At 45.3% G+C, this 26,783-nt stretch overlaps 1 protein-coding gene across 2 annotated transcripts in view; it reads right to left on the bottom strand.

Annotated features, from left to right (window-relative positions):
• STK35 (serine/threonine kinase 35) overlaps positions 1-14,168 on the bottom strand; it is a 53,499-nt gene extending 39,331 nt beyond the window's left edge. For both annotated transcript variants that reach the window (XM_085619586.1, XM_085619587.1), the window contains exon 1: positions 13,502-14,168. In XM_085619586.1, coding sequence (XP_085475712.1) covers positions 13,502-13,991 — 490 coding nt within the window. In that variant the 5' untranslated portion in view covers positions 13,992-14,168. The remainder of the gene's footprint in view (positions 1-13,501) is intronic.
• Between the last annotated feature and the right edge of the window lie 12,615 nt (positions 14,169-26,783).

The following is a 26,783-nucleotide window of genomic DNA, read 5'->3' as shown; positions in this document are numbered from 1 at the left end:
AGCCTAATCTGTCTATAGCCCTGTGTCAAAGCGATATCCCACTCGGGGAGGTGGGGGCGAGGTAGTCTGGGTGGCATCACGGGGTTAATGCACAGGGCTGCAGGTACAATACTGAAGCTTCACTTCACTGCCGTCAGAAGCGTGGAGTGCCAGTAGTGGTCTGGACTACAGGACGCCTCACGCACCCAAATCCCTCCAGACTTTGTCATGTCTGAAGCACACAGTCCTGCATTACTAAGTGGAAAACTGAGCACAGCTTGCCTGTCACCATAACAGCAAGGGTGTCTGTAACAAACACTCGTTTTTGGATAGTTTCCCAAGTAGCTCCGCTGTGTTTTTTTTTTTTATTTCTCTTCAGTGAATAATTAAGCTTCACTAGTTCAGCCGAAGCATTCATAGCATTATTTTGGAGTAATTTTTACAAGCAAGTGGTTAATCTATGTAGATTAGATAAAAGCGTGCAGGCAGTTCACCTACAGCAATATCCAATAAAAGCATAAACTAATTGTTAGACCTGGCACCTTGGCGTGGGTTTCCCTTCAATTTTTTTGCTGTGCCTCATGTGTTTTTGCTGGTGTTGGTGCAAGTGCTCCCTATGGTAAATTGGTGTATGAATTAGTGATTCCATGATTGGCTAATCTGGTTTACTTGTCAGACCCTAGTACAGTGCACCAGGAGTGCCCAGGCCTTGTAAATCCAAATGCTGCTGGTGGGCTTGCCGCACTGGTTGTGCCACCCACAGAAGCAGTCTGTAAAAGTGTGTTTAAGGCCTGCCATTGCAGAGCCTGCGTGCAGTCTGGTACTGTCATGCTGACTGGGCAAGTGCACCCACTTGCCACTCCCTAAACCTTCCCATTTCTTCATATCAGACACCCCTATGGTAGGCCCAAGGGCAGGGTGCATTGCAAGTATAAAGTAGGACAAGCCCTGGTGTGTGTGGCATGTTCTAATAGTGAATTAGAGCCATTTTCGTTTCACTATAGCAAGGCTACCTGTTCTACATAGGCCAGAATGGGCAGTTTGATTATTACATCTTATAATCCTAACTGACTCCGGGAACATGGTAGAAATTTGAGTTTAGTATGCCTGAACTCAGAACGATAAAATACATCTTTTAGTGAAGTTGGTTTTAACGTTTTGTTTGAAAATACCACTTTTAGAAAGTAGGTTATTTTCTTGTCTAACCTTCCAAACCTGCCTCTGCTAGGCTGTGTATTCCTTGTCTGGAGTTTGAGTGACAGGGGCTGGGGAAATTCCAGCCATCACAGGGCTGAATAGAGAGATCTGCATCTAGACGGGTGGGAAGAGTTGCACCTGGGACATGGCTAGGACTGTGCCTTCCCTCCACAATGCTGGCTCCACCTCCTGTGGTACGTCTGATGTCTCTGCCCTGCCCTCTGAAAGGAAGGAAAGAAGGAGTCTTTTCAACAAAGTGCTCCAGGACTGACCAGAACTGGTTTGGACTAGGCAAAGGCCTCTCTGCCTTCAGTGAAACAAAGAGAAACTGGGTATAAATATTGGGACCCAAACCCAAGAACTTTAGATCACTTTGGGAAACGAGAAGAAACCTTTGCTGAGGAGTGGAACCAGAAGAAACTGAGGAGAGAATATCCCTAAGCTGAAGTGCTGCTTGGGGGATTGGCCTGCAGTGGTTGCCCGACTGCCCAAGAAAGGACTTTGTGTGCACTTTTATTCAACTTATGAAGGATCTCCAAGGGCTTGGAAAATAGCTTGCCGCCTGCTGAAGTCTCAGGGCCAACAGACTTCACCCACCAGCTCCTCAAGAGTTCTTTTGAAGTGCCTGCAGTTGTGCTGGACTAGGAGGACTTGCGTGTCGCAAGGAGCTGGAAGTGCGACTCAAGAACAGGAAGTGTGTCGCCGAACATCCGCGCCGGAGAAGAGGATCGACGTCGGAGACACCGCATCACCAGGAAGCGTGTCGCAGAAGAATCGTCATTGCAGGTCCACCGAAGCGTCTCGCATAGTCGGTGAAGAGGATCAACGTCGCATCAGGCTCCTCTGCATCTCCGGGAAGCGTGTCGCAGGGCCTGTCGTGGCTCATCGCCGGAGAAGAGGATTGACGTCACATCAGGTGCCACCGCATCTCCGGGAAGCGCGTCGCAGGGCATGTCGCACCTCGCATCGTTGTGGAAGCAACTCGCATCGCCAGAGAAGAGGATCGTCGTCGGATCAGGCGCCGCCGTATCAGGAAGAAAAAGCCATATTTGTTTCTTTGCACCGGATCTTCAACTCATCACCGTCCTTGCAACACTTTCATTGCCCTGCGTGTCGCATCTTAAGGTACATTGAACTCCGTGTCGCATTTACCATCTTAAGAGAACTAAGCTAAATTCCACCATATTAGAGTAACAGTATTGTGGATTTGTGTTTGTGGTCTTGTGATGCGTCTATATAAAGAATACTTATTTTTTATATAAAACGTGTCGTGTCCATCTGTAGTGTTGTCACTTGATTACTGTAGGTGTTCACAAATGCTTTACACACTGCCTCTGAGATAAGCCAGTCTGCTTGTGCCAAGCTACCATGGGGGTGAGCAGGGGTTATTTTAGGAGTGTACCCCCTTACCCTGACTAGAAGCACGGGTCCCCATTTGTCACAGGTACCTACCTATGCCAACTAGAGACCCCCAAATCTAATACTTTATGAAACGTATTTCACGAAGCATGATCTGAATCAATGAAATCAATCAACCTGCAGATATACCAATTGTAGGCTTGATGGTTTGACAGACTTTATCAACATCAAAGGTAGCGGCTCAGTGGCTTCTGCTAAGCTAAGTTCAACTTCATGAGGACTGTTGGAATGATGGTGAACGTGTAGTCCACTGCATGCATTATTCACAGCCTCCGCCCTCAAGGCCATGGCCTGCAACATTACAATGGCAACTGAAACTACTACATTAGTTGACAGTCATGCAAAGTCTCAAACTTCACAGGCCCATGCAGTAAGTGGTATTTCACCACAACTAAAGAGGTCATAATCATATTGGTAGATAAGGTCACATGCTGCCAAAACAAACAGTTGCTCTGGTTTTACGACGCTGCACTTGCTCAAACCCATTAGGCCATGTAACCAATATGGCGAATATACATATCACCAAACTAGGAGCCTTTCTCTTGAGACACCCTATACTACATGAAATCATTTTATGTCAATTCTTAATGCACCATCAATCAGATATTATGGGAGGCTATAAATGTGGAAGCTGCATCTACTGAAAATGTGTTAGACAAAACCAAAGACTTCTACTGGATACAGTGAAGGAAAACAATGTAACATTATATAAACTGCAAGACTACATTGTGTTTATTTGATCATATGAAGGAGTGGACCACAACATGTAGGAAGAACAAAACAACCCCTTAAGGAGACGTGGAGTACGCTTATGAACGCAATCAGGAATTGAGATGAGAAATGCCCAGTTTACACACACCTTGAAGCAAAATACAGGTTAGATGAAAGTAGTAATATTTATTTTTTTGAGTATCAACCATATTAAAATGAATCCTAGAGGAGATCACAAGCATAGATTGAGAATTGGAGATTAATACACTAGATTAATACACTGTATGGTTGAAAGTGGCTCAGACAACTATATACTAGACTACTTTCATTGTAAGGGCGATTAGGATAGTGTATCAGGATAATATGGCCCTTAGGATTGAAGACTGAGATACACGAAATTAGCATAAATACATGGACCTGTTGCTACCTGGCACCAGGTGGTACAGAAGAACAAGTGAGTAGAGGAGAATGGCGGAGGGTCAGAGTTTGATCCCAGTCAACATTTTGCTTAGGGTCTGTATGATATTTAAGATAAGTCTGCAGAAAACAAATGTAGTCATAACTCAAAATATACCAATGCAGCTACGTAATCAACAATACTCTTTCAAGATTAGTTCAAAATTACACATGTGACATCGAAAATATCTAGCTTATCACAGTAATACAATTGTTATTATAAGAAATATCTGACTGGGGAGTTTTCCCCATAATAAATAGTGAGAGATTATGTTGTGGATGCCTATAAAGTAGAGGTTTGGAAATTATGATCAGTATATGGGTTTGATTTCCACGGATACTAGCTGCAATGTATTTAGTTTAAAGATTACCGGACTATGGGACCACTTAATGTTTAAATATGCATCTTGAATATGGTTTATATATGTTCTTGGCAACATGGGAAAAATTCATATTTATGTTGCTTTAAGGTGTTATTAGGAAGTATTTGACCACCATTAGGATACAGTGGATGCTACCATAAATAACATGTATAGTTTTCGCAACAGTAGTACATGCCTTGGAGATACGACACGGAGCCCTATCATACAGACGATACGAGAGGTTCAGTACACGGGGGGCGCACCCCCCCCAATAAATTAAATGTCTATTTTGGAATGTATGTGGTATAATTTTTTTTTTTTTTAAACTCAAACTGTACCACGATGTTTAAAGAGCTTCCTCAACAAGGATATTGTGTAGGTCAATGTAAAACAGAGGAGGATCTCTGTACCGTGAGGTCTCTGTAGAACAATAAAAGTTTCTTTCGAGGTTGAAAATTACCATCAGTGTAGGAGAAATGGACCGATGAGCATTCATGGAATTTGGAATTCTTTGGATATTGGAGTGCAGTGGGAATGGTGTCATACGCCAACACAGGAGCTTGCAGTATATAAAGGGGAAGATCCGGGCAGTTAAGGTTTGGTGCACTGTTACAGGAACAGCTTTTGATGCGATAGGTGAGCAGGAAAAGTTGGAAGTTAAAGTGAAAGGTTTGGTGTAAACTCTTGCGAGTTCACTGTGAAAGTATCTTGTTTTTTTTATAACATTTACTTACATGAATGTGACATTAAAAAAAAGACAGTATCAGCTATGAAAGGGATACGTTTGCTTAGGTGTGTGAACATATGTATATAATTTGATATTATGAAACATTTCCGAATTGTATTGAATGTTATCTAATTCGTTTGGACACCGTTGGTAAGAATAGTTGTAAAAGTTACTAAAGAGTTCAAATAAAGCACTTAAAACTGATAACTAAGCTCCTTAGGTTGAAGAGTGATAAGATGGTATTCAAGGCAGGTATTCAAGGCAGGTTTGTCAGGATTAAGATCAATATCAGATTCCCATTAGGCACTTTAGTAGATTCCAATTGATCAAATACATTAGGATCTTTTTTCAGGTAGGACCTTTACATTAACGATTAACAGTAATATTTACTGTCAGGAGTGGAGCAATGCCACCAATCACAGTCGCATTGCCTAAGAACTGAGAAGCCTAAATAGATTGTTATACGCTGTGCAGGTTCACAAAAATAGCCATATTAAAGTGATAAGGAATGTCTTTGATAGAGCCCTTATTATGGTTAAAATGGCAATATGACTAATTCAGTCTTACCAGATGGAATTATACGTTGGCTCTCATTTTTATGAGTATGTCAGCCTAAAGAATAAAATTGATTATGGGAATTGTGTGTATCAACAGTATTTGGTGGTGGGGGAGTGAATAAGTGTAAGTTGTAATGTATGGTATTGTGGTAGAAAGTACCATAAACGGTAGTTCTGGGGGTTGTCTGCAGATACCTATTTAACATACGTTGTGGATCGAATTAAGAAGTTTCCATATTTGTCCATAATATACTACACTGTTGATGGTGTAAAGGTGGGAATGTGCTAAACAATAAAGCGAGGCTTGGTTGCAATTAGATGCAAGAGAGCCCTGAGGAAGCAGAAGTACGCCATGGAACACGTGTTTGCCCTTTGCAAGATAACAGACTCCTGTTTTTCGTCTGGCAGTAAATTAAACACCATCACTTCAACGAAAGACATTTCCATCTAATTGGACTTCTATTCAAGACTAATCTATTCTTTGACAACCTCTAGAAATAAGATTCAAGTAGTTATTTGTAATACCAGGAAAATAAAAAAATAAAAATCACAAAAAAAAAAAAAAAAATCAAGTAGACTGTAAAGAAGGGCACACAAAAATGGGCGGAAGTGGACTGGACCTTTGATGGGTTAATCCTGGATTCAGTGGAATGACGTTCAAAGTGATTTTGGAAAAACTGATCTTTTTAAAGTCTTCTTTTAAAATAGTGCATTAAAAAGAATTAAAATACAATGTGATATGTAGTAACGAGAAATTCTCATCTGGTTTGGTGAAAGGTCTCAATGCTACCTGTGACATGCAGAGTTCTCTTAGCATGTCTTTATTATACATAGCAGCACGAGTTTCAGTGCCCTACGTATTTTCCTTGCGGAAACTCAGAAATTGTCTCGCCTTTGCAGATCCAGAGTAATTTCACTCCTTTTTGCATCATTGCCTCAATGGTTCATTAACCCCCTACAGCCTGGTGGTACGGATCGGTTAAAGAAGTGCTCCGAAACACCATGTATGGTTTCTTTAACAGCCTCCTAATGTGAAATTCCAATCCACAGGCTGAATAAAAAACGCTCAGCTGATCAGTATGAGCAAGCCTCCTTTCCCACTCAGAAGTAGGTCACTTGCGTCAGTCGAGCATCTGTCCCAGTGGTCCTTTTACCCACTCGAAAATAGGTCGTCCCTGTGAGCAGAGCATCTGCCCGTAAGGTCTCGTGTTCATGCCCAGATCTGGTAGGCAAATAGCAATGCTTGCCCATAACATCAGAGGCATAGCAACAAACAATGCAGGCACGGCATTGGCCAATACCTCAGACTACGCAGCATTGTTTGCGCTGCCGCGAACTGAGATGCAGCAAGCTCAAGCACGGATTATAACTAACCTCCTGCAATCTTATGGCATCACGCTACTCTGAAGCGGGTAGACAAGAACATACTTTCTGCATCCCTGTGGTCACCTGCGAGCAAAAAAATAATTCACAACTTGCCTAAGTTGCTGGTCTAAATCAGGCTCAAGCCACGGATTGTCAGCCATCAGCCTGTTTATGGTACTCCTAAAGAACCACTCCTACCCCATGGTCCTACATTTCTGGTCTTTATTAAAAGGCACGAATGACATGGACACCACTACCACACGCTTTGCTGCTGTCTGACGAAGTTCAAAGAAAATTTGCACATCAGCATGCGTTCTACTAACCAAAAAACCCTCAGTTTCAGGCTTTCCAATAAAAAAAATTACACACCAACAGCATTTGTGCGGTGATCTTATGTACCTACAAAGTGAAAAGCTTTAAGAGTACTCGTGAACAATGTTCAGTAAACTATGTAGAGCAAAACACATCAATATTGACAGACATTTGTGCATTCTAAACAAAGGGCTTTGAAGCAAGTTATCACAACAACCAAGGGAAGTGCAGCTGATCGCACTAGGTAAAGACACCAAGGCTAACTAAATGTTATCAGAAACTGACCTGGCGAGGCACAGAGTTCAATCAGACCTTCAACTCATCCTACACGCTTTGAAGAGCGTATAGGTAGTTACTCCCGGCTCTCCACAAATTTTTGGGTAAAGGAAATAAATGATCCTTCCTCTACTTCAGCTCTGAAATTAAGTGCATGGAGGCAGATCATAAATGAATGTTACAAGAGGGGGGGGGGGAAACGGCTGCAGCAGAGACTGAAAGGAAAGAAAACATTCCATTAAAAGTTGTCTCAGATGTTTGAGCAACTCGGCATTCAACAGGGCTCAGTGAACAACAACCTTGAAAGGAAACCATTTTATTCACAGGAAATTACTTTCTGAACCCTATCTCAAAGGGACAGTGTTCTATGCAGCAGTGAAGCTGCATGCTTTGCAACACATTAATGCCCATGCTTAAACTCTGCAGAACGATGGATCCCATAGAGGAACCGAGCCCCAATTTGTTGCATAAACGTAGACCAAATAGCATAACAGGAATAGGTAGTACAGCATTACAGTACGCAAAGTAGTAATACTCGATTAATGCCGAGTTAGTGTAGTCTGAAATAAGTCAGAAAACCAAGCATGCTCGAGAACCACATTGATGCAGGGCAGATAAGGGCCCACTAAGCCCACCTACTCTGCACATTAGGACACGGTCTGCTTTTACACATAGGTTCCACTTGCCCCATGCAAAGTGCCACTTTTACAGTAGCATGCAAGAGCAATGGCAGATGAGACATGACGAAAGTACTGGGCCTCAGAAAGGGCAGTGTGGAAAATTGTCAGTGCAGCCATTTTACTGCATCGACGTAAAGGGACCATAATTCTAGAAATGGATATTTCCACCACCAATTGAGCATATATGTAGTTGTGTGTATGGCCGACTACAAAGGATGTGTCAGACTAAAGTAATGAAAAACCTCTGCTGCCCTGACAGAAATAGGTTCTTTCCATCACAGTTACACCCAAATACAACATTTGGGAGGAATATTCACATGGTTAGATTTCTCTTTTGGGGCCCTGACTGGGTGATTTTCAGCCATTTGTTTGTAAAGAAAGAATGTATGCGAGTGCTTTCCTAAATGTGTTTGGGTTGAACACAGCCACGTCTCAACACAGGATGTTTTAAGAGGACAAACCTCTGCTCAAGCATGTATATCAAGAAAAATCACAAAAGAGGACAAAGGCATAAGTGTGCAGCAGAAGAATGAACATCTGCTAAGAGGAAAGAAGGCTACTGGGCTGATGTACAAACATCACCGAAGACATATTGAAGCTTGAGAGAGCAGGAAGGTATATGAAAGGCACAGAAGAAAGTTGTTTTAGCCGTCTCCATAATAGACTTAAACAATGGTTAAAATTCTAGCTGTAGTTCCTATTGGAAGCTCGATGACATCCAACTATAGTCCATTTAATGTGGTTGGTTGTACTGACTTACGATGAATGCATAGCTAGGTGTCATCAACACGAATAAATCGGAGCTGAATAAAGCAATTACAAAAGGGAAATAAAGAGAAACCTGAAATAAAAAAGCTCGGGCAAGTACTCCAGGTTAAGTGTACAATAAGGTAGTGGACAAGGCTCAAAGTAGAAATCCAATTTGATTACGTTTTTCCACATTCACGTTGATCCATTGAAGTATCAGACAGCCCAGCCATAGAAAGACAAGCTAGTACAGTAGGCTGGGAAGAAGCTTAGTGAGGCTAGAAGATCTAAACAAACATTACTAATACAATGTTAGTCTCGGATGTACAAGCCAGTCATAGGAGAGGCTGAACAGATCCAGAAAGCTTTCCTTGGACTCTGCAATTAATTTGAAGAGATCAAGAATACTAATGGAATGGGATGAAAGCTATGGGAGAAAACATTCTCAAAGTAGGGAAAAAATGATTGCATTGGGATTCCCAAGGTTCTGGTCTTTGACAAGCAAAGGCTTTCGTAACACTTGCAGCATTCATTTCCCAATCAGGCATTTAATTCCAGACCAGGATCCTTTTGATAGGTACATACCCCAAAGATGCCTTACATCGCAAATCACACACATCGCCAACAAAACGCCGTCAATGTATTCTTTTGACACAGATCATACACATCACTTAATCTTAATTGCTCTTCTAAAAATGGAGCATCTTAGAGAATCAGAATGATGAACGCCATACACCTTTACTTTGTGTGCAGAATGCACAACAATGCCAAAGCAAAAGGCCCTTGACCCCCTGTAGTAATACAACGCAAATAATAGACTGGGCCCCAGTGGGACGGCTTCCTAAGCTTTTCCATCAATTGCATGGCTCGACTGCACTTCGATATTGTGAGATTAGCAAACTAATGTGCAACTAGATAGCATCCTTAGGTGTACGTGCAACAAGCAGTTATAACCACGTGGATAATGAGAAAGTACCCACACACATCAGTATTGTGTGCTAAAACTCTTGTGCGATGCGTGTTCCACATAGGATTCACTACAAGCATTTGTTTGATTTGTTACCCGCTCAGTGTGTGCAGTATTCTGTAATCATGCTGTACATTTAGGACTTGTACAGCAAACTTGTAGGGTCCTCAAATTTGCTATACTGGAGGTTGACCACAATCTGCTACTCAATCGTCTGAATTCTATCAGTATAACAGATACTGCTCCAACACTGGTCTCTTCCTTTCTATCTGGGAGATCACAATGGGTTGACTTGGGTAGCTATGACGTCCCATCCTTTGATGTGGGGTTCCTCAGGGCTCCTCATTGAGCCCCACTCTTTACTATATGTGTGTCAGAACTAGCGGCACTTATCAGATCCTTTGGCTGGGCACTATCATGATATGCAGACAACACACAAATCGTCTAGTCTATTTTAAAAAAAAACAGTGTACTGCCAGTCCAAAGATTTAGGGAGTGTATGCTGGCATAGTAAACAAGGGGGACAATGAGGGCTTAATAAAGGTCCACCGTACTTGCCCTGGGTAGAACTAGAAGACAATAGGTACGGTGTTCCTGGGTGGCAAGTTGGCCACCTGGTGAGTACTCAGAGTGGTGGGGAGGTGGGAAATACCTCCTTTCGGAACTAGGACCCTCACACACCCAGCAAGCTAGGTGTCATGCTTCATCATATGTGTCTGCTCCTCGTCGAGCCAGCGCTGCAACGCTCGACGGGCACCCATAAAGGGGCTCTTTATCGGAGATCTTTTGTTCCTTGCTGTATAGGTGCCGTGGGTGTGAGGGGCCTGGTAAGGTGTAGATGTGGTGTGTGGGTTAAAACAGGTAAGGGAATCCTCTACAATTATTTTTATTCTGGAGAGGTCACAACCCGATTAAAAAAATAAAAAGGAGGGAGTCTATTGTGTTTTAATCTGATAAAAATTACGCTACCCCTTAGTGGTCAACATGTTTCTCGCCTATAAAGTGTCTCTAATAGATCAGTTGGCGATTCCTCAGGACCGAGTGACTAAATGAAAACTAACTATCTACAGTGTGGTGTGGTTCTACATGCATCCTACCGAGAGAAGAAGTGGTATGTAGAACCACACCACACACTGTAGATAGTTTTCATTTAGTCACTCATTTAGTCACTAGGTCCTGAGGAATCGCCAACTGATCTATTGGAGACACTTTATAGGCGAGAAACATGTTGACCACCAAGGGGTAGAGCATAATTTGTCAGATTAAAACAAAATAGTCGCCCTCCTTTTTACTTTTTAATCAGGTTGTGACCTCTCCAAATAAAATTATAGAGGATTCCCTTACCTGTTTTAACCCACACACCACATCTATATCTTACCACGCCCCTCACACCCACGGCACCTATACGGCAAGAACAAAAGATCTCCGATAAAGAGACCCTTTATGGGGGACTGTCGAGCATTGCAGCGCCGGCTCGACGAGGAGCAGACCCATATGATGAAGCATGACACCTAGCTTGCTGGGTGTGTGAGGGTCCTAGTTCCAAAAGGAGGTATTTCCCACCTCCCCACCACTCTTGAGTACTCACCAGGTGGCCAACTTGCCACCCAGGAACACCGTACCTCTTTTGTCTTCTAGTGTATGCTGGCAGTCAGCTCTTGGATGAACTCACACTGCCTGAAGTTGAACTCAGGAAAAACTGATAGTCCTCTATGGCAACTTTTCCCCAAGCTGATCACAGATTTGGTGGATGGATGAGTTGGGGGCAGCTCGTATTCAAGCTCCCACAGTAAGTAGTTGGGTGTGATCGTAGATAAGAAACTTAACTTTGAGGCACAAGTCAATTCTGTCTCTTTGTGTAGCTTTTCCTTACAAAAGGTGATTAAGAAAATCTTAACTTTCATACCAGTAGACAGCAAGAAAACCTGTCACATCGTTAGTTCTAGCCAAACTGGACTACTGCAACAGGCTCTACCTTGGCATGCCCGAGAAGCAGCTATGTAAGCTGCATACGATTCAGAATGCTGCCGCCAGGCTTCTTCTAGGATTTCCCAAGTTTCTATCGGTTGGAAAGCATCTTCAGAAATTGCACTGGCTCCCTGTCAGAAGCAGCATTATTTTAAGGCCCTCTGCATCACATACAGGGCACTTCATGGGACCGGTCCTCTGTTCTTGAGCCGGTCGTTACACTGGTATGTCCCAAACAGATATCTCCGCTCAGAAGGTGCAAAACTGATGCCACTCCCAGATTCCATAAAGGTAATTCGGGCGGTAGGAGTTTCTTATTAGGGGCTACAAAGCTCTGGAATAGCCTCCCTCACTCAATTAGAACTCTTGTCTGACAGCCTTCAGAAAACCCTTAAAACCTGGCTGTTTAACAAATAGAGGTCCTCGCCCATTTTGGACTACTAGCGCCAAGACACCTTCTGGTATTCGCGCGCTTAATAAATTTAACAACATACTTTGCTGCAATATGCGCGGTTTACAGTTGGAAGTTAGAGGGGAGCTTCCCTTGGAGCCATTCGGAGCTGTCTAACAAGGATGAACTTTGCTAGGTGCAGCTGTTCAAGGACTTGTTCCTCTTAAGTCTACGATTCGGAAGCACTTTTTTTTCCAGAAGAAAGAGTTTTCTGTTCCCTACGTCACCCAGTTCTTCGCCACGTTTCACAGGCCCATGCGTGACTAGTTCTTGTTTTTCTTTAAATTTGGGGACTTGTATTCTTGTTTATTCCATTACAAAAATGGAAATAGAAGCCCCAGAATTCAAAGAAAACAAACTACTTGAACAGCTCACCACGTACGGACCAGGAAAACGTGGTAGCTATAGTCACCTCATATGCCACAGCGTGTGTTCTAAGCCGCTGTGTGTCTAAGAGTGAGGTTTGAGGCACCTCTCGGCACCAGTATGTACTTCTTTGGCCATGTTGCATGGATAAACATTTGCGCAGGTGGACGCTTTGTTGAATCGCCCGTTCACCATTTGTGTCACACCAGATAGTCTTTCCATCCCCCAAATATCGTTGTGTTTCCTCTTAGTGCAGTGCGTTCTTATCTCTTGTGCAACCTTCAACCGACCACCCTAATTGCAATGTCAGTCCAGGGTAAAAGCTTCCAGTGGCTGGGCCATGGCAGGCCACAGACTCAGGCCCCGTACCACCGCTCGTCACCCCACGATACACCGACACAATGAGGTCGAGCTAAGGTGCGAGATGAACCCCCACACAAGTGGCACCAGAACAGGCCACTGCACATCTCGAATATCAGTACTCTGGCACAGTCATTGCCCGGGCTCCCCAAACCTCCGGGAGCCTCCCCCCCCCCTCCATAAATGAGCGTTCTAGTAAATGCCTACAGGGGGTCTCGCACCATCCCCCCTGGTGGTGGTGACTGTAGGCCTGGGGCTCTTTGTCTGTCTTCCAAAGGTTTCGCCTAGCACGCAGGCCTCGAGTCAGCAAGACCTGGCATGGAGACTACTTCTGTTTGATGAGTGTAACCTTTCAACACCCTCAAGCATCCACTGAACGGTCGTGCAGGCCTCACAGCCTTAGGAACAAGCAAGTCCCATACCGGTTACCCTACTCCCTCTTCCAAGAGTAACCGCTTTCCCAAATCACCTGCCCGGGCCTTCTGGGAGGTCAATTCCAACAATGGCCGCAGGTCAGAGTTGTAGCTACCAGTGCAGGCCTCAAATCCCCGAACTCTAGTACTTCCCACACACCCCGTCCACCATACCCCGCGGTTCTCACCCTTCAGCGACGTCTCCACCAGGCGCAGATAAAGCTCGGAGCTCTTGTTGCCGTGGCTCATGCGCTGGGCAAGGCCGCTGCGCTGCAGGACACACTCCTCGAACTGCACAACGTTCTGGTGCCGTCGGCGGAGGCTGGTTAGAGCCCAGAACTCGGAGAGGGCCAGCTCCACGTTCTCGGGCGCGTCGCAACGGATGCGTTTCACTGCCACACGGGCCCCAGAGCGTCGGGCCTGCGCCTCGTACACCACTCCGTAGCTGCCTCGCCCGATCTCGGCCAGTAGAGTGTAGCGGGGCCGGGAAGGCGCTGGTAGGAAGGTCGGTGTCGGGGGCATCCGCTGCTGCTTCACGCCGGTTTCCATGGCTTCGGGCTCCGGCGGGTTCACGAGGGGCTGCAGCAGGCGCAGGGCAGGGCCCCGCCGCTTCTTGCGCTCTGCGGCGCCGATGCTCTTTGTCCCGCGGGGGCCACCGTTAAGCGTCGCGGTCTCCATGGCTGTACCGGCCCGGCCCCTGCCCTCATACCGGCTTCTGCGTCTGGTGGTAAGTCGGCGGCTCACGGCGGCTGCGAGGGAACAAATCACAAGGGGGTTTGAGAAGTGGGGGTGTGTTCGAACTCACTACACAACGAAAGCACATGCGCGCGGTCCACTCACAGACTGACTCTCTGAGCCAGTAACTTAAACGGCGAGAGAGTGAAGGAAACAGCGGTCGAGACCAAGTGAAGGGGATAGTACAGGGGTGTACAAACTATTTGGAGGACAGCTCAGTGAGGGGCAGCTTTGTCGTGGGCTCACAGTGACTCTTTATGTGGACAGTTGCTACGCTGCCAAACACCAAAGAGGGGAGAGATAGTAGGTTAGACAGCTAAAGAAAATTAAACCCCCCCTGCGCTCTTTGTATAGTGGTATCATTCTCTCTGTCACTTCAAATAAGAAGTTGGAGAAGGAGAATCCATTTTACCTCTAAATAGGAGGAGGGATTCCTGTCACTGGAGAACAGTTGTCTGATGTCAGTGTGAAGACAGCTGCCGCTGCATGACAGAAAGCGGTTGATATATTCTATTAAGAGATATGGGTGTGGGAATATGGAATGCTTACCTGTCCTAGGCTTCATATGGACCGACTTTAGTCGGAGCCCCCCTCCCCTCTTGGTATGCCCAGCCATGCAGGCGTGTTTCTCTCCACCCTTCGCGGAAGAGGACCGCTACGCAAGCGCGCGCGGGAGATTGAAAAAAGTGGGAATGCCCACGCGGGGAAGGGGGCGCGCGTGGTCTGGCTATGCGTGTGCGGGGCAAGGGGGACACGGGTTGGGGCGGGCTAGACTGGACAAGGGCCGAGACGTAACAGGCGCCGCATCAGTGGGTCACACATTGGGCACAGCAAGTGAGCATTGGTTACAAGGTCGGGGGCAATGCAGGATAGGATAGGTTATACAAGCATTGGCAAATCCAATAAACCGTGGTAATCCGAGAGCTATAGGCGTCGTCAACGTTAAATTCTTTTAGCTATGTTATGGAGTCGAGTGAGTGTATGTTGTGTGGAATTATGTGGGTTGGAGTGGAATTGTTTGTTGTTTGTTTTGAAATTGTGTGGTGCACCTATGTCGCATGATTTTTCTAGCACTCAGACCTAAGGGGTCTCCTGCCCTCACCCTCCAATGGGGCAAAAGTGTCCTCATTATAGGGTTGTCGTAAATAAATTATTACGCTTTCTGAATTTCTATAAATCAATATGATCATGCATGAAGCAAGAGGCTGAGTCCGTGGTATCAGGTTCAAAAGGGCTTTATTCAAATAACTCGAGTTATAGGGAGAATAGTTCCATCACCACAAGGGATCAGGACCAGGATTCTCAAAAAGGTATTCTCAAACTTTATTCACAGAGTACAGTATATATATGTTTGTAATAACATACGTAAGCAAGAGTGCTTCAGGCGGAGCAAGGGAGAATGAGATAAGAGCATGTGGGTGTGTAAGTAGGCGTGAAGGTGGGCGTCCACTTGATGATAATAGGTAAGTGTCATAGGTGGGTGGATGCCTGGAAGGGGTTTCGTGATCAGCTGGAACTTTACTGGAACTTTGCCTTACTTGCGCTCAACTCGAGCATGACGTGTAACTGACGTGTGAAAGGGTTGCTATGCAACCGGAGAGTCTGGAGTCTGAAAATGAGGCCTTCAGTGTCAGGGCGACCAGCACATCTTGTATTATCTGGTATCTAAAGTCTGGAGCAGGGACTGATACGTGACATAGGTTGCCCATCACCAAGGGACAATGTGGTATTTATTTCTTTCGTTTACTGCTGAAGTCTCACATGGGGGCTATGGGCTTTTCACTGACGTGAGCTTTGTAATTGCACAAAAAGAGACAGAAAGGCTAGGCTTTCTCCTTTGCAGATGGCTCCTTCTCCAGGCAGGAATGTGGTTTCGGTAGGAGTAAGCAGATAACCGTGCTCAATACTGTCTCGGCACCTCGGTCGGGGCCCCTTTGGCTGAGGCCCAAGTGTGCAAGGCCAAGGAGACGCAGCTGCAGCTTTCAGAGCGTTCTGAGGCCTGAAACCTCTTTTCGGCTCTGGCTGGGCCATAATAATGGAAATGCGGGAAAACATGATGCAAAACGTGTAGGCCTCAGAGCAGATTTGTCGTTTCTCTCATGGGAGACTGTATTATGGCAGGCCACGTTATAGCATAAGCATCATGATAGACAGGCCATAGAGGGGAAATACATAGATGACATGTATGTGCACATGAGTGTGGGGGAACATACGGGGACACATAGGCCTCATGATATTTTATTTTCCTCATTCCCTCCTTGTCCCCTAGTGGACCCTCATGTCATATCTATTCTCATGAGACAGTCAATCTGTTCTTGCAGCATTATTTTTCCATTTTCAATGCTTTGTAAATGGGGATGTGGAACACATGCAGTAGCACACAGGCCGCAAATGGACGGGCCACACTGCAGACATAGGCAACAACTGAATATCATCAGTAGTATTAGTCCACAGACTGTTAACACTTTCCATCCCCATGCTGATATTATTCCCCAGAGCCAACTGGCCCAAGTCCACGTGCCTGGGTCTTGATGTATGCTTTGGGCAATCTTGTGGAGCCTTGTTATTGCTTTGTATACAGACGGTGCGTTATTAGGAATAAAAACGCAACAGCTGGAACCGATGACCCTACAGGCCCCGCCCCTATCTGCTAGGATGACGTCAAGAACAAGACGATTCTGAAGAACGACCATTCTCATAGCAGACTGTTCCTGGGTCAAGTTCCCCAGGGCTGATGCAGTCTCATTAGCAACTGTTTCTAGAATCCTTGCTAGTCTGCGGATAAGTTTACTATTCTGGACGGGACCTATGAAGAAAAAGAATCCTTTGTTGAAATCTGTATATTGCTCCCAAGCTGTTTCAGTCTGGTCAATGCCAGAGGCATCGAGCCCTCGTTTGTGTCTGATAAGTGCTAGTTGGAGATTTTGATGATAGTTCGATGGGGCCAAGAAAACGGGTGGTAGAAGAAATGATATATAGCACGTCCCACCCCAGTCTAAGGGCAGTTGTACATAGGCTGTCTGGCCACAAATAAAGTAGGTGTGTCGTGATGCTCTGAAGTAAGACTTTCCTTTGTCTTTAAACACTAGTATAGTGTTACACTCGCTGTGCCCCAAATGTACAGAGCCTTTTTTTCTGACACACAAGTTCCCTTTTACTGGCAGGACTGTAATTGAGGATGGACCTAAATTGTGTATGGGCTTGACATTCAACACTATAAAGTCAAGGGTCGCATTTCCTTGGAGATACTCTTCATTTTCTAGATCGGTACCTTTCCTTTGGGGAAGACCTTCTTCATCTGGGAAACATGCTTTATTCATGACTTTGTTCAAGTTACCCGATACCCAGTCGCCTCTACACTCCTTGGCTTGACATTCTTTGGCATCACCGTTGATGGATGTCATTAAGGCAAACCATGCTCCGCAAGAACCATTATGGGAGAATGGAAAAGGGAAAAGAGGCAACGCTCCCTTCACCTTCTGATACGGGGGAAGTCGGCCACAGACCCAGCAGTCTGTAGCATTGCTAGTCTGATGTGAATGGTGCAGCATCTGAATAAAGGTATTGTTGCGTAAGGCAAGTCGATATGATAGCTCATGGGATGGCAGATCACTAAATGTGTGCTTTATGGTATCATTGGTAGAGTGTAAGAGTGAGGCAATAGGAGGAAAAATAGCATGTAGTATTAAGCTGATACATATCATCGTGATGCACAGAAGAAATAAAAATATCAAAGTCACTATACATCTACCACGTAATATTTTATAGTATTTGCTTTTCATCTTGCTCTTTTTCTCATCCGCGGTATCCAAGATCTTATGCAAGCCAGAATACATGTTCAACCGCTTCACCACCTAGTGGACTTAATTGATCAAACGGGTTCTGACTTTTTAGATCTAAGTTTCGTTTTGTACTCCTGCTGGGGAGTCTCCTCTAGTAAAGGGGGCTCAAAGTCTGAAGTCTTTATGTCTTTTTTAAACGAATCGTTATTTCCAAAGTAGCGTTTACAATGATGAAGATGAACCCATCCTTTCCATCCTTCGACTTTAACAGCGGTCCTCGTGGTCATCAATACCAATTTGGGCGTTTTCCACCTAGGCTCAAGAGGGCTCGTCCTATCAAAGTTCCTTATGAGAACATAGTCCCCAGGAGCGAGGGAATGTTCTTTGACCTGTGTGTTGTCAGGGAAGGCGGCAGCAACCTGCGAACGACAAGAGAGTAGTGCAGACATCAAGGAAGCCAGGTAATCTGTCAGCATGTTACTATCAACATCAGTGATCTTTTTAGGCATTGGAGTGCCCCACATATTCGGTGGTCTACCAAAGACCACTTCATAGGGAGATAAGCCTGTTCTAGAATGGGCCACCATTCGCATGTAAAAGAGGGCAACCGGCAGGGCTACCATCCAATCCACACCTTTGTCTGCACAAATCTTTGCTAGTTTTATCTTTAAGGTCTGATTATGTCTTTCTACAAGGCCTGCTGCCTCAGGATGTCGTACACAATGGAACTTCCAGGTATACCCTAACAGAAGGGACACCTGTTTCATGAGTTCAGAGGAGAAAGGCTGACCGTTGTCGGAATATACGACACGCGGTAATCCATAACGTGGGAAAAACTCTCGTACCAATTGTCTGGCGGTAGTTACAGCAGTATAATCAGGGACTGGATAGGCCTCTGTCCATCTTGATAGGGAACATACTACTACTAGGACATATTTGTAACCTCTGCATCTGTCCATTTGGATATAATCCATTTGGAGGACTTCAAAAGGATGGTCAGGTGGATGGAATCCACCTTGTTCCATTGGAATGCCTTTACCTGGGTTGAATTGGCAACAGATCATACATGTTCTGACCTTTTGTTTCGCTGCTGCACGCAGGTGCTTGTTGAACCATATATTCTGTAAGCTGTCTAGCATTGCTCTCTCTCCTAAGTGTGCAGGACTATGTGCAGTATTTATGATCACTTGTACCATTGAATCAGGAAGAAACCATGTTTCTTTGCCCTTAGTCATCCAACCCTGATCAGTCAGTACCCCTCCTTGTTCCGACCATTTCTTTAATTCGTCTAGAGTAGCATGTGTCTGAATGTCTTGTACGTCCTTGGAAGGATCCCTAACTGTCATGGCTTTGGACATTAATGGTACCTGTGATTTCGTCATGTCTAGTGGGGTCTGAGCTGTCTGTTTAGCTGTTCGGTCTGCCAGATCATTGCCTTGAGAAATGGTATCTGTGGCTTTAGTGTGTGCTTTGCATTTCAGGATAGCTATGGCTGTTGGTAAATGTATCGCTTCCAGAAGGGCTTGAATAAGGGGGCCATGCTGTATCTTGGCCCCGTGAGAAGTCAAGAAACCTCTTTCCCTTCATAGGACGCCGAAGTCATGAACTACCCCATATGCGTATTGTGAGTCAGTGTAAATGTTTACTCTCAGGTGCTTAGCTCTTATGCACGCTTGTGTCAGAGCGATGAGCTCTGCTGCTTGTGCTGACAGTATGTCTATTCTTTTAGTCTCTATGATTTCAGTAGCAGTGGTCACTGCATATGCTGCCACTAATTCTCCCGCCCCCGTCCTCATACATGAGCCATCAACATATAGTGTTAGGTCAGGGTCTGGGAGTGCAACATCTGTCAAGTCTTGTCTTGGTTTTGTCACGGTATGTATCACTTCAACACAGTCATGTGGGGAAACATTTTCTGTACTGGAGGGCAAAAGAGTTGCAGGATTCAATATGTTGCATCGTCTGATCTCTATGTGTGGTTGAAATAACGTCAGCTCATAACCTGTCAGTCTCGCTACAGTCAGGTGTTGGGTTTGTGTCCGGTTCAAGAGAACCTCCACTGCGTGCGGTACTTGTACTGTCAGGGGGTGGCCCAGCACTATCGAGTCACTTTGTCTTATGGCTAAGGCTGTTGCTGCAACAGATTTTAGGCACGCAGGCAAAGCCTGTGCTACTGGGTCCAATGTACTAGAGAAATAAGCACAGGGCTTGTGTTTTCCTGCATGATCTTGTGTGAGGACAGATAGTGCCGTTCCATCCCGTTCTGTCACAAAAAGCATAAAAGATTTGTTGTAATCAGGGATCGCTAAAACTGGTGCTTGACATAAAGCTCTTTTTAATTCTTCAAATGCCACAGTGTGTTCTCGTGTCCAAGGGAGGACTTTAGTAGAAGCTACCTCCTGTGTCGTCAACTGTATTAGGGGCTTGGCTATGTGAGCATACTGGGAAATCCACTGCCTGCAATATGAAGTGAGGCCAATGAATGCACGTACCTCCTTTTGTGTCTTGGGCTGTGAAAGGCCAGAAATCAATTGAATACGTTCTGGTGTCAGTCGCCTACCCTCCTTGGATAGCAAGTGCCCAAGGTACGCCACTTGCTGTTCACAGAATTGTAACTTCGAAGGGGACACCTTGTGCCCCTTGTCAGCCAGGAAATGTAAAACAGTGAGTGATGCATTTGCACAGTCAGTTTCCGATCGTGCAGTAATGAGAATGTCATCTACATACTGTATCAGTGCTGTAGTGGTAGGCATATGAATACTGTCTAGTTGTCTTTTGAGCGCCTGACTGTAGATGCTAGGACTTTCCGTGAAGCCCTGTGGTGCTCTCGTGAATCTGAAGCTGCGGCCTTTTAAACTGAAACCGAAAAGATATTGGCTGTCCGGATGTATTGGGATACTGAAAAAGGCGTTCTTCAGATCGATAACTGTAAAGAACGTAGCCTTCGCATCAATGGCAGTCAATAATGAAGAAATGTCCGGGACCACAGGGTACTGTGGCACCACACATTTGTTTAATTCTCGCAGGTCCACAACTAATCTATAGACAGGTGATGCATTGGGATCAGTTCTTTTAAGAATAGGAAGAACAGGTGAATTGCATATGTTTGACTCTGTCTCTATCACCACCCCTTGTGCAATGAGTTCATCGATAATTTTCAGCAACCCTACTTCAGCTTCAGGTGGAATTTTATATTGTCGAATCCGTGGCAGCACCACTCCTTCCTTGAGGGTGACCTGGTATGGTGTAATGTTCATGAAACCTACGTCAGTCGGGCCTTGTGCCCATAGGCGCTGTGGTACATTTTGAAGCCTGATGTCAATATCTTTCATAACAAAATGTCCCTTGAAATCACGTAAATACAGTCGCACTCCTTCTGGCGAACAACAGATAACTGCTCCCAGTTCCTTTAATGTTTTTATGCCAAGTAGGTTTTCTGGACATGATTTAGTAAGCAGTAAGTCTGTTGTATGTATTAGTGGACCAACTCCTAAAGAGACTGGTTCTGAAACCTCATTGATAATAGGCTTTCCTGAAAAGCCCAGGGATATACTCTTTGAGCCCGAGAGGGGTGCCCCTGGAACCTCAGAATGACTGATGGTAGTTCTACTTGCCCCGGTGTCAATCAAAAACTTTTTATTCTTTCCTAGTAAACGTGCATGCACATAGGGACCCGCTTGGTCCACAGGAACTGGAATAAGGGGCAAGTCGAATTCCCTCTCTGGGCTTCTTCACGAATATGCTTGGTATTCTGGGTAGTTAGTCTGAGCGTGCTCATACATTTGTGCTGTGGCGTGGGCTGGTGCAGGTGCATGGACAGGCGGCGGCGGCGGCGGTGGAAATGTATCTGATGTCTGATGTGTGTTATTTTCTTTGGGAGGATAAGATCGTGGCTTTGTTTTACCTATCGCTATATTGTGTTTCAGGACCGCACATTCATTTACGAAGTGGCCTGGCTTCTTGCAATAATTACAGGTCCCAGTATTTTGTTTCGTGCTATTCTTGTTCGTGTTTGTGTTTGCCGGTGTCGATTGGGCCACCAGCATCTTCATCTTTGTGTCTCTCATGCGTCTCTTATCCTGTTCGTGTTCCTCTCTAATTCTGTTCTGGTGGTATTGTAACATCTGTAACATTTGTGAAGGGCTGTTTGCTTGCCAAGTACTCTCAACCTTCAGTACCCTATACTTTACTTCTGGTAGGGAATTTTCTACTAGTTTGCTCACGAAAAGATGGGGATATGAATCACTACCGGGCTTAAGACCACTATTGATAGTGAAACATTTCTCGAACCTAGAGTAAAAATCGCTAGTGTCTTCGTCTGGTTTCTGTTTACAGGCCGAAATAGCATCCCAGTCTTCCTTCTTGGTAATTAGTAATCTGGGGAAAACTTGTACAAGGAGTTCAGGTAGGTCTTTAGCTCGGGGACCCAGACCAACCCCCGGGCCTCTTCCCACTTCCTCTCTTTCCAACAGATCCCAACTGAGCCTTTTCTCTCCCACCTCCCAGTCCTGTCCTTTCAGTTTCTCGTAAATACCAGCAGGCAATAGTACTTTTAATAACTTTAGAATGTCAGCATATGTATATTCTCCTAAGCGAAGAATGTCCTTTAGTTCTCGGTGAAAACCCCCCGGGTCTTTATCATGGGATGGTAACATTTATTTCATTTCCAGTATCTCTAATTTCGACAAGGGGGTGTAGACATACACCCGTTGCAGGTCATTGTTTGTATCCTTTACAGGATGAACCTCTCGTAGGGGGTTCAACTTGTCGTACGACTGTTCCTTAACCTGGGGTGGAGCAGGAAGCAGGGATCTAGTCACGTATACTATATACTTGTGTCGCTGATCCAAAATGACATTAATCAGTTCAGTACCCATGTTCATCCACCTGTCTAGTATTATGTCGTCCAGCGACTTATACAATAGACCAGGACCAGAATATTGACTCTCATATAACGTGATCAAATGTTGGACCATGTAAACACCAGCTATGCGCTGTTCGTTTGGTGGGAGGCTCAAGAACGTTTGGGCTACGATATCATTATTATATATATCATATTGGGATATCCACAGGGTGGCTGATCGTGCTAATTCATTTTCGGTCGGGGTGAGGGGCTGATCGTTACCCAGCCATTTATTCACCGCTTTTTCGGTGATCTGGAACAAACTTTCCAGGGAATATCTTTCCTTTATGGCAGTTCCCTGTTTACGGTGATTGAGGCCCTTGGGCCTTTCGAATCGCCGGGCACGGCCCACATAATGTATTCTGTCTTTGTCCCCTGCTTCGTCATCAGATGATAACTCAGCTGTTTCGTTCGGGCCTCCTTCGTGTGATGCTATTATTGCCTTCCGGATTTTGGTCAACATGTTGTCTGTCTGGCCTGATTTATCATGCTGACCGGCATCTATGTGATCACTCCAACCAATATAACAACGGTCTACGTCACCATCACCTTTGTCTTTTTCCCTGATCAGACAATTAATTAGGAAGCGAAGGATATAGTTCTTAATAATTACCTTTCTATTTTGTACGGCTTCTGCTATACACTCAGGACCTTCCCCTGTTCTTATGAATGTGTACATTTTCTTTAGATGTTTATCCATATCTGGTAATTTTTCCAAATCTGCGACTGCTCGTCTAAGCCGTAATGAAAACACGAGCATTCTGCCCTTTCCTGGATCTGGGTCATATATACATTCGGAGATGTCTACTTTTACTGTTGGCCCCCCTCCTGATGTTGCCCCGGATCCTCCCTCCCCGCCGTCCTCGAGCTCCTGGAGCTGTTCTTGCGTTGGGGGTGCAGGGAAAATTCCGTCCACGTATGATGGTGGGGGTTCCTCTAGGTAGGTGTTAATGAACGTGTCGGATGCTGTTTGTTTTATTTTTCGGGGTACTTGCGGTGGCACTCTAACTGGTCTTTCTACTGGGGCCACTTTTGCTAGTTCCTCTGAAAGGACGGGATAAATACCAGCAACGGCAGTATTTCTTTCTCTGTCAGCCTGCTCTCTTTTTACCCGCTCCCCTTCCTCCTGTAATTTTTCTGCTTTGGCTTTTTCGGACTCCTGTCTACTTCTCTCTGCTTTGGGAACTCTTTCTCTGTTCTTCTATGGGATTCCTTGCGCCATAACTCAATGGCATCCTTCTGAGCAGGTCTAGATTTTCTCTTCCATATCTCTTCCTCTACCTCCATGATGTATTCCGCATCCCACGTTCCCGTAATGGGCCATTTATACTTTGTCTCTAAATCCTTCGTGTAATCCACCCATAGTTCTAAAAACAACACGGCATCTAAACCATGCTTACAGTACATGAAATGTCCAGGTGTGTCTCTAGGCGGAATGTTAACTGGTTCCTCTAGTACACCTTTCCTGGTACCTATCTTACGCAGTTTTGAAAATAACGGCATGTTGGAATGTAACCGAAAACAAAAATCACAATGAACAAAAAACCCAAAATAATCACAATGAAACAAACTTACACGCAAACCTGACACATTCAAACCTAACTGAACCTTACTAAGACAATAACATTCATACAGTTATATCGGTGCACCTGAAAACTTGGACTCCAAATCTTGAAACATTAATTCTTGAATGCATGCTCTTGAACATACCGGTCTCACAAGTGAGACACGTCTTTACCGTGTTCATTAAATGAACCCGTCATTATTGCAACCCCCATGAGAAACTCACCGGGAAGCAGAACTTGAACTTGAAGGCCTCGGACACTTGACGCTGCGCAGGGAATGGCGTATCTTAGGTGGATCTCTAGAAACCTCGGACACAGCTCTCTCGCAGGTGGGCTCTGGGTCGGGACGATCCGCAATCCTCACCGCCTCGTATGGATGCCTGGTCACAGTCCGTCTCCTTCGTTGGCCTGAGGGAGTTGGCGGGAAAACCCGCGTCGTGTACACTCGAAGTCCGTCACGGCTGTGGAAGGGGGCAAAACTGGACCTTCATCTCCGGCGCATGGGGAAGGAGATTTGTCCCTATTCGGGCGCCATTAATGTCGTAAATAAATTATTACGCTTTCTGAATTTCTATAAATCAATATGATCATGCATGAAGCAAGAGGCTGAGTCCGTGGTATCAGGTTCAAAAGGGCTTTATTCAAATAACTCGAGTTATAGGGAGAATAGTTCCATCACCACAAGGGATCAGGACCAGGATTCTCAAAAAGGTATTCTCAAACTTTATTCACAGAGTACAGTATATATATGTTTGTAATAACATACGTAAGCAAGAGTGCTTCAGGCGGAGCAAGGGAGAATGAGATAAGAGCATGTGGGTGTGTAAGTAGGCGTGAAGGTGGGCTTCCACTTGATGATAATAGGTAAGTGTCATAGGTGGGTGGATGCCTGGAAGGGGTTGCGTGATCAGCTGGAACTTTACTGGAACTTTGCCTTACTTGCGCTCAACTCGAGCATGACGTGTAACTGACGTGTGAAAGGGTTGCTATGCAACCGGGGAGTCTGGAGTCTGAAAATGAGGCCTTCAGTGTCAGGGCGACCAGCACATCTTGTATTATCTGGTATCTAAAGTCTGGAGCAGGGACTGATACGTGACATAGGTTGCCCATCACCAAGGGACAATGTGGTATTTATTTCTTCGTTTACTGCTGAAGTCTCACATGGGGGCTATGGGCTTTTCACTGACGTGAGCTTTGTAATCGCACAAAAAGAGACAGAAAGGCTAGGCTTTCTCCTTTGCAGATGGCTCCTTCTCCAGGCAGGAATGTGGTTTCGGTAGGAGTAAGCAGATAACCGTGCTCAATACTGTCTCGGCACCTCGGTCGGGGCCCCTTTGGCTGAGGCCCAAGTGTGCAAGGCCAAGGAGACGCAGCTGCAGCTTTCAGAGCGTTCTGAGGCCTGAAACCTCTTTTCGGCTCTGGCTGGGCCATAATAATGGAAATGCGGGAAAACATGATGCAAAACGTGTAGGCCTCAGAGCAGATTTGTCGTTTCTCTCATGGGAGACTGTATTATGGCAGGCCACGTTATAGCATAAGCATCATGATAGACAGGCCATAGAGGGGAAATACATAGATGACATGTATGTGCACATGAGTGTGGGGGAACATACGGGGACACATAGGCCTCATGATATTTTATTTTCCTCAGGGTAAGCATTTTGGAGAGACTCGCTCCTTATGTGGTGCACAGATTGATATCACAAAACTGTTGCACTTATAGCCACTCACGATAGAACGATGGGTGTATGTGGCTTGTTTATTGTCTGTGTCCATTGCTATTTGACAGTTTGTCTGTACATGTTGTTTTTTCTTACAGGCTTAGAATCTAGCCATATCACGGTGGAGTGTGATCTACATCACCCCACTGAGTGGAAATCCTTTCACCATAGTTTGGGAAGAGCGGAGCCTTTTGTTTTTTGTTTATCACGGTCCTGATGAATGCCGCGGGCCCAACTGGGCCTTTAGGCAGAAACATTTTGACCCCATTGATAGCGGTGGGGGGACAATAATATCCCCATTACACCGATCACCTTGTTTTAAACTACCATATAGATGCCAGCACTATTACATTTAAGCTGACACCTTTAATGGCGCCTTTTAACTCACTACCTTCTCCCATCGGCCCCCACTTAGTTTAGAAGTCCACCCCTGTCGTCAGGTGTATGCCCGCCCTCTATCAAACCAAGTTTTTAGAGGGTGAGGACTGGTCAATGATGAAGCATGACACCAGGCGGTGTGTGAGACCAGTCCTTCACTTTTTGTGAGAAGCCTGCACTCACAGACTAAAAACTGCACTAGCACTAGCGACACCCCACTGGGAACGGCTTCATTGTGGTACATAGTTTATGTTGGAGGCTGCCGACTCCCAGCACCGTGCCTCTGGTTCCCTTATCCTAGCCTCTGGTTCCCTTATCCTAGCTTTGATTTGGATTTTGTGGTTACACATTGACTGGGGTTGCACAGATAGATGTAGATGTTGCTA

Source organism: Triturus cristatus, chromosome 7 (assembly GCF_964204655.1).
Source record: "Triturus cristatus chromosome 7, aTriCri1.1, whole genome shotgun sequence".
In the NCBI taxonomy this organism is placed as follows: domain Eukaryota; kingdom Metazoa; phylum Chordata; class Amphibia; order Caudata; family Salamandridae; genus Triturus; species Triturus cristatus.
Note: the sequence above shows the minus strand (reverse complement) of the source record. Positions and strands in the feature narration are given on the sequence as shown.